The sequence below is a fragment of the Diadema setosum genome, chromosome 13 (genome assembly GCF_964275005.1).
Source record: "Diadema setosum chromosome 13, eeDiaSeto1, whole genome shotgun sequence".
In the NCBI taxonomy this organism is placed as follows: Eukaryota; Metazoa; Echinodermata; class Echinoidea; order Diadematoida; family Diadematidae; genus Diadema; species Diadema setosum.
The window spans coordinates 13,678,452-13,694,816 of NC_092697.1; the positions used below are offsets into that span (position 1 = coordinate 13,678,452).

Below are 16,365 nucleotides of genomic sequence, written 5' to 3' on the forward strand. Positions count from 1 at the left end.
AGCAGTTCCAGATTCGTGGAAGCCAGCTTACATCCGCTCCGCTCCAAAGGAACCGAAGAGCTACATGTAGCTGCACTGCTTCGCTGCGCTGCATGCTGGCGTTTGTACATGGGTTTCCGAACAACGAATCTACAGTGAATTACCAAACAGCTAGCCGGCGGGAGGCCGCGGGACAGGGACGGTGTTACATGCTAAAATGACTCTTCTGTAAGGTTAAGCTTACATGCCAATATAAGTGCTGCCTTCAACACGGGGGAAAGAGCAGCTTGAAACAGGTGAGACAGGCCAATTTCTCTCGCTGCTTGTTTGATATGATTAACTTGGTAGTTTTTGTTACATGATGTGCCCTTTTTGGGACCTTTGCTTGGCTTTATTATGTGCGATGTCACGATACGCATGAGCGCCGGACCGAACCCGCTGGCTTGGCTTTGTTCCCATTCAGTAGGCCGTAGGCTTACAGACAGTCAACAGCTGTGCCAGGTACTAGATCTAGTAGTAGTTCGTGGCCGTGGGTTTTGTACTGGTAAATGTGGGTTTTGCGCAGCCAGGGAGATGGGTCTAATTTCACCTCTATTGTGATTGTCCACAACAAACGGATTTTACTCGTTGTGCAAGTCACATATTAGCGAAAGTGTGTAGCATGTGTAATTACTAAGTAAAAATGCTTAAATTCAAATCTCTTGCAAAAACATTTGCGTTGACTTTAAAACAATGCTATTAGTATGATCAAGTAGATGATCCTACCCCAGGATCTGCAGCAGCCTGGCCATTACAAACAAAACAAAACAAAAACAAAAACAGTTTTGTAATGTTGACAATTTGTGCCATATTTTGAATACAGAATTGTCTAATTAATCTTGGGCAATCCCAATCAGTAGCATGCAGTCTCATTTTACCTGGCTGTCGAGTACAGTGTTGTTTTAACATTGGACAACCTTTTTTTTTAGTCTGCTCAAATGTGCAAAAAAACAGACCCCCAAAACAGACTAGTGCCTGTATATAGGCCTGTCTTCTCAAAGCTGTTTGGTAGACTATTTTTTTTCAAAGGAAATTTTGAAAGAAATGTTTGAAGAGAACTTGAACCTAATTGGTATACATGCGTGCAACATCAAATAATGTCAGTGTTTATCCCCTATACTGTGTAGTGAACTGTTGTGTTTCTCATTGCTTTCTGACTTGTAACAATCTGATGAACATTCTTCAAATGACATAAACTTGTTATCTAGGTGTGCGTATAATTGACCATATTGTCTGTTGTTTACGGTTCATTAATATTCACCAGTTAATCCATGCGATTGAAGTTACATCAAATTGTAACTTTAAATCTTCTTTGAATTAGATACAGACCAGTTTCAGTTATTGTGTTTTTCTCATACTACTGTTGTACTGACGAAAAGAAGATCAAATATCATTTATGTGCCAAATGTACCAAGTATTGTGCTTGAAATGCGGTAGCTTATTATTTGCATGAACAGCTCATGAAAAAAGAGTACATGAGAAATACAAATATTTACAAATTGGATGTGAATCTATACAGGTACCATGAAGATTCAAAATACGTAAGATTTGAAAAGTAAATTGGTGGGGGCATATGCTGTGAGCGATGTGGTTCTGCATATTATGCAAAGGCCACATGTAGCCCATCCTCATTTATGTGTGTCATGTAAGCTTCTAGTATGATTACCTGTAGATCAACTTGTTCTGATGCCATTATGTGAAAGTTACAATATTCCATATGTTATTGGTATACTGCTTTTAAAGCCGTCATGTTTTTCTAGCAGTACGTACTTGCTTTTAAACAGAATCTTGACTGCAAACTCTTCCTTTGTTTTATTCTTTCCTGTGTGATGCAGGTGCAGTCATCAGTATTACCTTCCCAGCTTTCCTGTTACTGGATTTTGTGACAGAACAAACGTTAATCCCTGACTGGGACAAATGCTTGATGGTGGAGAATTATTCTTCTTGCAAGTGACTTCTTTTTTTTTTAAAGGAATCATTGTCAGTGAATGTTAGTCGCCATTCGTTCTGCAAAGAGAGTGTAGTGAGCACGCGGGGAGTATGGGGTTCTGGCGACAGCTGCAGCTCCTCGTGTGGAAGAATTTCACGTCGAGAAAACGACAAAAGGTACGAACTGATCATGTGACAGAGTTGTACATTGTATGTAAAAATTTGAAGTGTGGATTGTGAAAGAGTTCATGTGTTCTTACATTGTGGATGTTACTTTGCTCTGTACAGATGGGATATATACACTTGTACATATATTTACAAGTAAATGACATCACATTTAATAGGTTATTGACTCTTTTCAAACTTAATTTTACCAACCAGAATTCTTGATTAAGTTATCCCTAAAAAGATAGAAATCTTTATTATGGAATGTGTATGATTTCTAGTTAAGTTTAACCCACATGTACCAAATAAAAGGAGGTACTATGAATTCTATTGTAGATCAGGGAAATATTTGGAAACTATACAGTCATTTACACACAAAAAAAGAAGAATGCTGGATTTGACTATAATTTCTTTTTATGAGGTGGGTGTGTTGTTCCTCATCAAGTGCTTGTATCTTCCCCACCACCCCCACCCCCCCCCCCCGAAAAAAAGAACAAAAGATTATTTTAAAAATGATTGTATTTTTTTAGTTTGCAAAAAATAATGTGAAACAGGTCACTTGTTCAATGAAAGCTTTAGCCTTAGAAAAGTGTACACAAGTTGGAATGAACCCAATTTGATGCAACAATAGTGCCAAGAAGTGTGTTGCTGCACAAAAGAACATGAGTTCAGATGGTTTCACATGTACGGTACACGTCTTGTTCGTGCATAAATTGGGTGATTTTGCCTTTGTGCGGAGAGGAAAAGACCAGGGGATTAAGGAGAAAGGAACAGAGCAGATTCTTGTGAAAGTGGTGATTCACGATCGGCAGGGTGCTTTAAAAAAGAAGAAAAAGACAAGAAAAAACTGCAAATAGCAGGGCTTCTTGGAGAATGGGAGTTGTCACTGTGAGTGTGAGTCAAAGGTCGCAAGCTGCACAGCAGGCTCCGGGGGAATGGTTGGCTGTGAGGTCTCCCCACAGCACCCTTCTGCCCCAACCAACGAAACCTGATTACGATTTGCAGTTTTTCTCGCTCGTTATAACAAAGTGTTGTCCTGCGATTTGTTGTGAGGGTGCTGGTGGTGGGTCTGTTAATGAGCTATGTAGGGCTTCCTGGTCTTTTGTTCTCTGGAGGTGAAATCTGCCAGCTACAAACGATATACCTTGATGATCTGACAAGCTGGCCCTATTAGTAAATTCTTTTGTTCATTCATATGGCTTTGTAAAATTCTGGTTACAGAAGGAAGCGCCATATAAAAAAAGAAAAGAAAAAAAAAAACCCATATTACCAAAGCAAAGCATCTACTGACCTTTGACATGTCATCTGACACACAGTTTTCCCAAAATGGCTTCCATCAGAACAATTTTGTTTTGTTGTTTTTTTTTTTTTCCAAAGATTTGATCCTTTGTCATCTTAAACAATAACTAGTACCGCTGGTACAATTATGTAATTACTAAAAAGCAAAATGGATGCCTCACAGAATTGCATGCATGAGTGGCTTCATGCCCTTTGCCCCCCCCCCCCCAAAAAAAAAAAAAAAAAAAAAAATACATGCACCCAAAGATTAAAAAAAGGAAAAAATAAAAAAGCAAAATCTGGGTTAATGAAGTACGGTATTATAAATTGTTCTATTCTTTGCACTCTCAGTAGCAATGTGTGCAGGGCTTTCATTGTCTGTTGCAATAGTTACTACACTCCGGCACGTGCTTGATCAAAGCAGCTGTTTTTCCACTCACGGTAGTAGGGATTACATCCGTTTAAAAGAGCAAGTAAATTGTATTTAGTAGAAGGTTGGATATTGTAGTTTCTATTTCATTTTCTGGCAACTTTCCACTGTCCAACTTTTCCCCAGTCCAAATTTCCCTGGTCCTGCCAGCCTCTGACAAAAAGACAAAGTGTGGAAAAGGAAAAGGAAAGAAATGAAGCATGGAAAATAAACAGCATCAACAATCCGGGTTTCTTGTTGTCAGTTAACGTTTTTAAATGACATTTACATGTGGCTACATTACTTTTTAACTCTTTATATGATATCATCACCTGATGGTTGCCTAGTGCATCAAATTTGTGGTGCATTTGTAGTGTACATTGTAATACAAGTCACTGGTGTAGCCATGGACATTGATGCAAGTTTTTTTTTTCTGAAAAATTTAATGTCTGAATAAATCTAATCAAGGAATGCATGCTTCTTTTATTCACTTTCTGATTGTACATAAAGTTACAATATCTTAAAATTGTTTTGTCTTCAAAGGCAAGTGTAGAACTCATTGTTTTCTGAACAGGATGAAGAAGAACTACATACCCCCTACATACAGTGTATAAAAACTTGTGATGTATTTAATACTTGATTAGATTCAACATCCAATAAAAAGGGAGAGGCTGTATTTCATTGTGTATCAGGTACTTCAGTGTATGTGTGTTTTCCTTTTTTATATAATTTGGAACAAAAGCTTACCAGGAGCTTCACAAGTGGTTTAGAATAAGTTGTTCTACCATATGGCTGAAACAGCCAAAATGTGTGTAATTTGATGCTGTGTGTTGTTTGTATGTTTGTGTGTGTGTGTGTGTGTGTGTGTGTGTGTGTGTTTGTAAAGTGGAATGATTTCCAGTAAATGTTCTCACACACCAATATACTGTACCAGTACATGATATGCTTCTGCCATTTATAGAGTACAATTTCTTTGATATGGACCCCGTTTACAGTGCGAGGCTCGGCCGCGGCTCGGCCGCGGCCATGCCCAGCCCCGCTTCAGTGTAAACGCACAAAAGGCCAAATGCGAGGCCAAAATTGGCCTCGCATTTGGCCTCGCTCTGGAGGTGGTCTCGGCCGCGGCCGAGCCCGGCCTTTTCTTGGTGTAAACGCAAACTGGGCCAAACGCGCGGCCAATTGTGCGGCCAATTTTAGTCTGGCTTCCAAACCCTCTGCCTGTATCTTTCGCTATTCAGGATATTAACCCCCTCAACGTCGAAAACTAGTATAGTTTAAGGTGGTTTTGTCCTGCAAAGGATTCTTTCCTTCGGCAAAGGCCTTTGCCCGAACAGCGACTTCGTCGCCACGGAATTCATTGGGCAAAGGGTGTGAAAACCAGACAATACCAAATTGCATTTGTTTACAAGCAGAGCGCCACTACGACAAAATATTGAAAGGTTTGAATCAAAAGCGCGGCCGAGCCCAGCAGTGAAAACGGACAAAATTGCGAGGCTCGGCCGCGCAATTGAGGCCGGTCTCGGCCGTGGCTGAGCGGCGGCCGAGCCCGGCCTCGCACTGTAAGCGGGGTCTTATTCAGTCATATAGTGTGTACAATTGTATGTATCGTAGGTTCATCTTATCTCAGGCTCTAATGAGAAATCGAAATTTCTGCAAACTGTTAAGGCACTTTCTTTCTTGAATGTCCTCTATAATCAATGTTTCACATGCTGCCCTTGATTTTGCAGATAATTCATAATCTAGCCCTTTTGGATATTATTTGATCCCATCGCATCATTAAACAATCTGTTGGCCTGGAATCATTATTTGAAGACATCACATCATTGTACAGTTACATGTATGAGTGACTTAATAATGAATGATGATACATGGTTGACAATCTGTCATGTTTATTTATTTTTTTCTTAGCACCAGTTATTCCTCACCGTCAAAATTGATTTGATTCTCTCTTTCCCTAGATCCGCATTATTATTGAGCTCCTTTGGCCACTGGTCATATTCATCATCCTCGCTTCAGTCCGGAAAAATGAGCCACCAGAATTCAAGCAAGAATGTAAGTTTTAAATACCACTTGGCAGGAATTAGAGTTGACCTTTTTAAAGACATTGTCCTCTGTAGATTTCATGAAATATCCCATATTTTAGTGTGGACTTCCTGCATTTAAAGTGAAGAATTAAATGAAAATGCCTCTCTAAAGTTCAAGACAGCTTCAATGTACATGTACTGTACTGTACATAATGTGTACATGTATGTCCCATTCTAATAAGAGTTTTCCCAGTTTGGTTTTGCTTTACCATACTAGTGAAGTAAACTTAAACATCTATGGAGTAGTCATTCAAATTATTGTTGTGCAATAAGAAGGGGGGGGGGGTTTAAATGTAAACTAGAGGTTGAAAGCTAGGCTCTTTCTCTATTCCTCACCCCACCCACGCGCCTGTTGTGGTACATCAAATGTTGTCACATGTGCAAGTCATGCTAGATTCATGGAAGAACTCAGTCAATGCCTTCTCAGAAGAGCTCGGGCAACCACCGCACAATGCATCCCTGGATATAAATATCAAAAGTGAAGTGGAAAAATGCAAAATGCTGCATGAAATACGAGAAAAAGTGGACTTAACATTTCTTCTTGAGATAGAATGGGAAAAAAAAGCGAGCTCATCAATGTGCAAGATATGACAGTACTAAATTGTTGACATTTTAAGCCTGCCTTTGATAGTAAGAAAAGAAAACAAAAACAGAAATATATTTAACAGAGTCTGTAGAGTGGAAGATAGAAATTTGACCACTATAACTACCCTGGGCATGCATTAAGTTTTAGATAAGGAAGAAAAAAAGTTGTTGCTATGGCAACCAATCTTAATGACGGTTTCTGTATCTATAGCTGTCAGATACTGTTCCCCACTTGCGGTAGAATATGTCTGCGGTCTTTGACGCCTGATAGCTTCCTGAACTATGCTGAAAATAATGCTGTACGAGACAAGTTAAAAGTGGGATCTTCTTTGTTTCCCTCACTTTTGAGACAGCTCTCAAAATTGCAGACACAGCTCATTTCTTTCTTGCTCTCCCTCCTCCTCCCCCCCCCCCCACTTTGTCCGTTGCCCAGACAAAATATGCATTCTTGGAAACAAAGAATGAAGAGGAAGTTAAAAGGCAAATTGTTCTTTAATCTCTGGCATACATTGATTTCAGAGATTTCTCAGTGTGTGGATTTCCACCGATCTTCAAAATTCAAATTTCAAGTAACCAACTGGTGCGTGCATAGCGCTTTCCAGTTCAACCAGGAACTACATTTCATAGAATGGTAGCAATATTTCACTTCATCTCTGAACAGTTGGAAATATATTATGCTTGCTTTGGAAGAGAGCCACAAATGTCACCAGGGTCCTGAACATAATTGTGATCATGATATCAATTAACATTCTTCCAAAGTCGCAAACTTTTATGCATGATCAGTCTTGAGTGTCCACAGTTAATCCTAGTCTAGGAGTCATGTCATTCAATCTATCATGCTGACTTGCTGTATATGGCAGTAATAATATGTGTCTGTTAAGGATACTTTAACAACTGCCTGGCATTGAAAATTAAAGTTTCTACTGGAGAGGGGTGATTCAGGTGCAACGCAGAACTGCAATTGAATGGAAATTCAGCTGTGCCATGTATTATGATGGTGGGTCCATCCTCAAACTCTCAAATACAGGGCATCCTCAGGAATGAAGAGTCTCTCAAAATTATTGTGAAAATGCTGATCTTCCCACTTAGGTTGTTTGTTTTTTTTACAAAAAATCTGAAAGAAACACACTTGAATGCAAGGAAAAGGTGACGCATTTGACAAAGACTGAACTCACCCTTCATCAAAATAATATGTGACTGAATAGCTATTGTAGTCATATCCTGTACTTTGTTCTGTTTGTTTGTATAACAATGTGGTATGGTGGATATGATTATTGACATAGTAGATAGACTGTGCCTTGTTGGACCCTATCTCATAGCCATGTAACTTCTTGTATGTAGTTGACATGCACCTACAAATGTGTAGTATCTGAAACTACTTTTTGTACATGTATGTGAAGGCTGTTAGCAGTCTTCAGATGTACATGAACTACAAAAATGATTTGATTTCAAATACACCAAGGTGTAGAACTTATAGACTACTGAGTACACTTTGTAGTCAGTAATTAAAGCAGAATACCAGTGTTCAAAGTTGATGACAATGTATCTTACAAATGTTTGTTCAGCTTGATAGATTGAATATCACATGCTTCAACAGTTGTGTCCCTTTCTTTTGATACCAGTATTAAATTTCATCAAGTCATACATGGATGTATTTTACATTTCATTGGGTAATCACTGATGTTTTACGCCTGTGTTTGCATTGCACCCCTGAACTGACAAAGCCGTGATGAGGTTTCACTTGGCATTAAAGGCATAATTTACCATTTGCAGATGAAACAAAAACCCAGCTTTTGTGCTTCAAAATAGTTCTAAAATGCGAGTTAGGGATAGCAACAACCCGTGTAAAAATTTGAATCAGTATAATTAATGTTATTCTATTGTTAAATGTACAAAATGTGAACAATAATTATAATAAAAACGTTTCTAGACTAAACCGTCTACACTACTACAGTTATGGTTTATTGAGAAAAACAGTGATTTCTCCCTATATTTTGGGCTTTATTGCAAAATTTTTACATGGTAGGATGTTTTATGATCCATACAACTGATCTACACATTGTATGCATCATGATGTAATCTCAAACATCTTTTAAATCACTGCTCCCAATGGTAAACGATACATTGTACCTTTAAAATGAACAGAGATCTAATTCTGTGAAGTGACATTTAATCCTGTTGACAAGTGAAGAATAGCAGCCCTTGTTGCCTGGGGGGATTGTCATGGCTCAGAATTTATTCTGGAGATTGTTGACTATGTTGCTAATTAATCACAAAATTACATGCTTACTTGTCCCCCCCCCCCCCCCCCCCACAATCTGATTCGATGCACTTGCTGGAGTACATTTACAGAGTGTATAACGTATGAATACTGTACATTGTATGATTCCCTGCCTGCTACTAAAATGTATTAAACAGTACTTACCTGTTTGCCCCAATCAAGTAAGTGGGTGATTATTTTCTATGATGATATGATCCTTGATATCTTTAACAAGAGTAGGTCTGTATTTTTGCTATTAGTGATCTGAGATCTTAGAGGATGTGGCAATGGTATTATATGATTTTTTTTTTTTTTTGTGCCACTGCAGTTTGCCACTGTGCAGCTGCTTTGCTATCATTATTGAATGAGATCTGCAGCTATTGAGCTGTTTGGCTGGAAAAAAGTACAAGTAAGGCAGAATCCATCGTTCTCTGTTTGTAACTTTGGCAATTTCTCTGCACGTTCCAACGCACTGTGATAACAGTACTGGTATACATACAAGCATCTTGCAACCAGAATGGTAGAAGCATCCTAAAAAAAAAAAAAAAAAAAAAAAAAAAGATGGATGTGGTATGACAATATGAAGTTATGATATTATCAAGGCTCTTCGTATGTTTTTACAGAGCTGTTCATGAATTATACTTTATAATGCTTTTGTTTGTAAATTGTGCAGAGTCTCTAATTGCAGTGATGGTCAACTAATATCAACTTTTGAGTTACATCGTAACTCATTAAATATATATATTTTTTTTTTCATAATATGATATATTGGTGAAGTTGGCAGATGACTGTTTGAAGTACTTTAATCCACTTTATCTTACATTTCTATTGTGCTGTGAACTTCTGTCAGTTTATTTGCCCATGTTTCATGGTCAAAATGATCCTGTCTACCTATTAAACTACAACTTTTAGCACATCATTAAAACTTACATTCTGTTACAGACTGTGGAGAATACAAGACTACACGTACATGTAGTGAATGCAACAATGACTGCAGTTTTGAAACTTATGACACCTGACATGCTGCTGACATGAACAATGACACTTGCACTGTAACTGGTTGAAGTGTACTGATAACTGCAGTTGTACTCTGTGGTGATAGCGTTGTCTTTTTGAAAATGGGATTGAGCTGCTTATTTTGTCTTGACGATCTGGCCTCCCCTTTTGACCAGGGTAGTGTAAACAGTGGACAAGTTTGGTATTATCAGCCTGGAAGAAAACCTTCATTGTTCATTGCCCAGTTGCCAGAGTTAAATAAAAACCTGAAAACAAATGAACAAAGGAATCTTCTCACTGCAACTCGCATTGACAAGCATTGTGCGATTATTGCACATAGGAATACAGTCCATTGAGTGCTGTGCTGTACATTCTGTACTGTTCATCCATGTCTTCATGGATTGATATGTCAGTGACCTCTAGACATTCTTGGAAGAACTTTACATTTTCCTGGATTTCTTTTTTGTTGTTGAACATTTGAAGATGCATATGATATATGCCTGAGACTTAGAGAAGTGATACTGATAGAAGAGTTACGAATTATCTTATTTTGTTTTCATTTGAAGAATAGAGTAGGGGGATTTAAACTGTACCATATGGGACTATTGAAAATGAATGAGAAAGTAACAGGAAGCAATTCAATGAGTTGAATGAAGCTGAACCTCAAGAGGGAATGCAAATGACTTCTCATGATCAGTGTGAATCACAAACTGGTCATTGACTTTACCTGTGAGCTTGAGCAGAGTGGTCGTTGACTGCCTGATGAAATGAGCTAGACGTGCACAACTCCATTGTTGCCATGGTTACCCCTCTTTTGTCCCATGATTCTTTATGACTGTTGCCCATAGCAACTGGAAAGCATGGTTTTCATGGATGATGTGTATGCCGTTCGCCTTTAAAAAAAAATATATCTTTCTTTCTTCCCTATTTAAGGGTTTAGACAGTTTTATTCCTGTCTCAGTAGCAGTAAACTCCCTGGATCGGTTTATTAGACATCGCTGTTGAGGGGTAATGTTGTCAGTCACTCTGTATCAGACCAAGGAGCTATCACACACATATGTAGCTCCTTGATCAGACAATGAAAACTACACTTTGTACAGCATATCATCCCTGGAACATTCTGTTTGTATGAGGAGCAATTTCCCAGCTTTCTTGAATACATAATCTTCAGGCTGCCATGGAACAATGTATTATGAGGGGAAAAGATCGAGTACAAATGTATCTATCCAGCAATATCTCTTCTTCTATACATTCTTTTTAGACACAGAATTTTGAAGGGGAAAAAGTAATAATGTCTAAACTTTAATATATCAGGAAGGTAAACAGATAAGTTCCCTAAAGAACTGTTTCAGATTCACTGATAGCTACTGTACAGTGGATGTGGCGTAAGATATTAGATGGTATTTTAAGATTTCAGTCTTTGACAGGGTTTTGTTATTTGTTTATTTCAGTCAACAACTTGTATGTTTGGTGATTTCCTGCTTGCCAGTGATATGGGTATAGTCTCTCTTCTAGACATTTCCATTCTAATTTGCAGATAGAAAAAGGGTACAAAGGCCAGCTTAAAATAACATGCCAAAATGATAGTTGGGCAAGATCTGCCCCAACAAGCAACTGGTTGAGCAAAGAAGAATATGAATGGCTAATGATTGTGTACTGTTCTGCATGTTTACACATTATACAATTGTACATTGTAGAGCAGAGCTGGAGGATTTCTGTACTGTGCCTAGAGTTTATCTGCAGTTGAAAAGACAAAGGTTCATTTCTTTGCCACTGTGCTGCCGTGGCATTGAGACTGTGTGTTGTGCAAGTCATACTTTACAGATGGCATCGATTCAGCAGCAGACAAAACAGTGTGTGTCCTGCCCACAATCTCATGCAATAAACAGATCAATATGGACGGAGATGACAGCTAAAGTTTGGTTGTGTCAGACCACCTGACATTTGCTCTTTTCTTTCATAGAAACCTTTTCAAATCGTGATTCTCAAATTCTTTGATGTACAGTGTGCCTTTGCCAAGAATTCTGGGCTGTATGGAATAGTGCCCTCTAATAGTCCCTTTTGGTCAAGGTCAATAAAGGGCTAAAAGCTTTTGAGTCTGGAATGAGACTATAGTTAGACACAAGGACACACACATTTTGACTGTGGCATTCACTGCTTTGGAGTTACTGTTTGTGCTGCATTAATGATGTCATTACCTTATTAAATTTGCAGTCAAGATTGTAACTTATATCATTCTTTCATGCAAGTCATGCAAAATTTACCATTTCTAAAACTTTCTTACATGTAGCTATGTAAAATTTTAATGAAACTTGAATAACTTCTGACAGTTCAATTATAAATACTTTTTTACCCATTGAGGACAAGGTCTCGAGTGTACTTGGGCAAGTGTCTATGGGAAATGCATGTTGTAGCTAAATCAAACCGTCCTCAGTGAGTTAAACATGGACTATAGTGTTTCTGTTTTTAAGGCAGTATAATGTCTAATGATACCTAAATGGAATATATGTATAAATGAAAAGAAAACTAAAACCAAAACACATTTCTAGAAATCATGATGGGTTAGGAAAGAATTTCCAGAGATTTGTGAGCATTGTACATGTACTGGGAAGAGCATGGTGAAATGAACAACAGCACGAATTTTTCATTTGCTGTCAATCATTGAGAAGAAATACCGGTAATCATTCAGAAAATTGATTAAAACTTTGAGCCTGCTGTAACACCTCTCTGAGTCTCCATGGTGATGATTAGAAGGACTCGTGGAGAAAATTCTTCATCATGCTTGTCTCATGGTCACCGGAAATGATATAACCACTTCTTCAATTCCTGGAATATGTTGCTTCTTTTTTTTTTTTGTGAATGGCAACAAGACTTCCTAGTTTTCATAATTTGGACTTGTAAAAGCTCTTGAGTTTCAATTTTGTTAGTAAAAAAGAGAAAATGGTGATGGGGGAGGGGAGGAGTGCAGTACTCTTGTATAACATCCAAGACAATGGTTTTCTAATAGGTTGCGCGAGAAGGTTCATCGTGTAATAATTAGCGTTGCCGAGCAGTGCCAGTTCGTGCCAGGTTTCTGTGAAAGGCACTTCAAGGCAGTATTAGCCTCATAAACGTGGCTAAGCAGTGATACACTTCTGACACAAATGGAAGTCTCATGAAAAGTCAGATGGAATTAATCCAGATATTCTATATGGAAATTTGGTTGAAACTGTACGGTGATGTTTGTCATTACAATATATAAAAATCACAGAATTAATATACCAAGACCTGTTCACATTATCAGTGACTTTAACACTGTTTAACATACACATGTACATGATTTCTTTGTCAACCCATTTCATTCTTTTTAATCTTAAGTCGTAATTCCCTTGTAGTGCAGCTACATGTAGCCTTTGATTTAAAGTTACATCGCAAAATACTGCAGAAAGAGGAATGTTCGCATGCATTTTCATTTCATGAATTTCGTGAGCGCCAAGATTTGCGAAATTAAAGTTCTTGTCTACATGGTATGCATTGAATGCCAGTGGCAGTTCGCGAAAATTTCATGTCGCAAAAAAGGCTGTTGGCGAAATTAGCGAAAAATTCATGCCGCGAATATATACATGTTTTACAGTTTTTGTAGCTACACTGTGTAAGGCCTGGATGTCTCTTTCTGTTTAATGTATATAGAATTACTAGATCATCTACATGTAAATGGCATGCAATTCAGCCTTTGGGCTGCTGTGTACCATTTTTGTTTGACCAGAATATTGTAAAACCAGGAATGTTTGCATGCATTTTAATCTTGTGAATTTTGCAAGAGCCAAGATTCCCCAAATTAGAATACATGTGAAAGTTCTTGTTTACACTGCATGCATTGAATGCCTGTAACAATTTGCGAAAATTCCATGACGCGAAAAATTCACAAAAATTTTGTGTTGTGAATCTATCTTGCTTTACAGTTAACCAGTATGTATAGATACTATCTTTATATTCATCTATTTCTGTAAATGAAATCAGATGATAGTATCACAATCTTACAAATCTGTCATTGACCTGTTATATATATTATCGTCACTGAACTTCCCTTCGAAACGTTATGTTTGATCTGCTTGTCTCTTTCTCCTCTAGGTCATTTCTCTTCCAAGGCCATGCCGTCAGCTGGAATGGTTCCATTCTTCCAGTCGCTGGTCTGTGACTCCCTCAACAAGTGCAGTAAGACCGACCTGGAGAGCGATACAGCGGGAAAGGTCAACGACTTCTCTCAAGCCAAGTAAGCTCAATTCAGTTCAAGTTGAATTTTCCATTCCACATAAATATAACAGACAATTGGTGCATTAGCAACAAATAAAGTTGAGATTTGAAAAAAAAAAAAATATATATATATAACAATATATATGCTGATTTGATTAATGAGGAAAGGGACACCAAAAAGGGAAAGTGTTACATAAACGTATGTTAACCCATTGAGGACGAGTCCCGGGTATACTCGGGCAAGTGTCAATGGGAAATGTGTGTTGTAGCAAAATCAGCCCATCCTCAGCGGGTTAGTGAGAGGTAAACAGGAACGAGCAACAAACCATTTAAAATGCTGACTTCTGATAAAAGTATGGGTAATCTTTTTCATAGCGTTACTGATCGCTAATGATACTAATACTTGATGATGTATCTACAACGTATGTAGGCCTATTGACCTTATTTTTAGTATGTGTATGTGTTTATGCACACGTGTATATGTGAACATATGTTCAAGTGTGTATGATGTATAGTATGTTTGAGTGTTGATGAAAGAGTAGGGTACAGCTGTAGATATGTATTCTGCTGTAATATGTCATGTCATTTATCATATCATTTAGATTCATTGTTCTTAAAGAAAACAGTTGTGTAAAAACAGAAACATTTGTGGCAGGAAACTTTTGTTATTTTTTTTATTCATTTTTTTTTTTTTTTTTTTTTCGGCGTGAAACTCTCATGAACCGCCACTGGCATTCAATACTTTGTATAGACAAACACATATACTACAAAATGTATGTGTGCATTTTACTTTCGTGAATCTTGGTTCCTCACCAAACTTTCATGCATGCAAACAGTTCTGGTGTTTTACTGATGGAGGAACACTGTGCTGAAAACTGTAGCAAAATGTTTTATGAGATATTTCCAGCAGATATTCTATCAGATAACAAGGATGTGAATATTTATGTGCATAGATAGATAGACAGATAGATAGAGATAGAGAGAGGTAGATAGAAATACAAGTAAAGAGACAGATAGATAGATAGATAGATAAATAAATAGATTGATAGACAACAGATAGATAGAGATAGATAGATAGATAGATAGATAGATAGATAGATAAATAGATCTGGATAGATTGATAGATAGATAGATAAATAGATAGATTGATAGACAACAGATAGATAGAGATAGATAGATAGATAGATAGATAGATAGATAGATAGATAAATAGATAGATAGATAGATAGATAGATAAATAGATTGATAGACAACAGATAGATAGAGATAGATAGATAGAAAGATAGATAGATTGATAGATAGATAGATAAATAGATAGATAGATAGATAGATAAATAGATAGATAGATAGATAGATAGATAGATAAATAGATAGATAGATAGATGGAGAGATGGAGAGGGAGGAGAAGACAGAGTGAGAGGAAAGGGAAGACAGAAGAAGAGAAAGAAAGGGAGAGTGTGTGTTTTCTTGTAGAGCAATAAAGTCAAATTGAAGTACTAGTACATCGTAGGACCTACATGTATATTCCTTCTATATACAGAGACTTAAACTAGTGTGAAAGATGCTTGGTTGTTCATACATGTACATGTTTGAACCTTGGTATTTCATGATGCTTCATTCAGTTGTTATTCAGTTCTTTTTTTGTTTTTGTTTTTTGTGAGTGGTGAGGGAGGGGGCATACTGTTAGATACTCTATGTGATATTTATGAATTTTATGTGGCTGAATTTGTGTTGCACAAGTATTGTAGAAGAGCAGCACCATATACGATGTACCACAGTCTTGAGCATGAAGACCTTAAAGGGATCGTATAGTTTTGGTTGAAACCTAATTTCAGGTTTCTAACATTTTTTTGGTGAGATAATGAGAAACCTCTTATGAAATATGAAAGAACATGTAATTCTGAGGAATTCAACATTTATTTGATGAAAATTGGTTTTGAAATGACTGAGATATCCAAAAAAGAGCGATTCTAATAAAGTGTGGGACCCACACTTTATTACAATCGCTTTGTTTTACTTTGTTTTTGGATGTTTCAGTCATTCCAAACCAGATTTTCGTCAAATAAACTTCGAATTCCTCTTAAAATGGTATGCTCTGTACTATATCATTTAGGGTATCTCGCAAAATGGATAAAAGCCCAACTCTCATCTCCACCAATACTGTACCATCCCTTTAAATGCGGAGGAAAGAGAAAAAGGGTTGGGAGAGGGAAGAAATGTGAAGGCAATTATGTGGTGACATTTATCATTTACAAGATAATGCGCTTGATCGATACACAATGTATTGGCCATTAGGGCCACGCCCCCACCATGGCAACTGCGTAGCAACCGGAAGCAGGGTTCTCCCTGTGCAGATTCGATCATGGCCTCTGCTCTAGAATCGTACAAAGTGCAGCATGGATGTAGTG

General features: G+C 37.6%; 1 protein-coding gene across 1 annotated transcript in view; it reads left to right on the forward strand.

Annotated features, from left to right (window-relative positions):
- Positions 1-2,044: 2,044 nt before the first annotated feature.
- Positions 2,045-16,365, forward strand: part of LOC140237233 (phospholipid-transporting ATPase ABCA1-like) — a 103,044-nt gene continuing 88,723 nt past the window's right edge. The window contains exons 1-3 of the mRNA XM_072317176.1: positions 2,045-2,124; positions 5,758-5,851; positions 13,835-13,976. Of these exons, the coding sequence (XP_072173277.1) occupies positions 2,059-2,124; positions 5,758-5,851; positions 13,835-13,976 (302 nt within the window). The 5' untranslated portion in view covers positions 2,045-2,058. The remainder of the gene's footprint in view (positions 2,125-5,757; positions 5,852-13,834; positions 13,977-16,365) is intronic.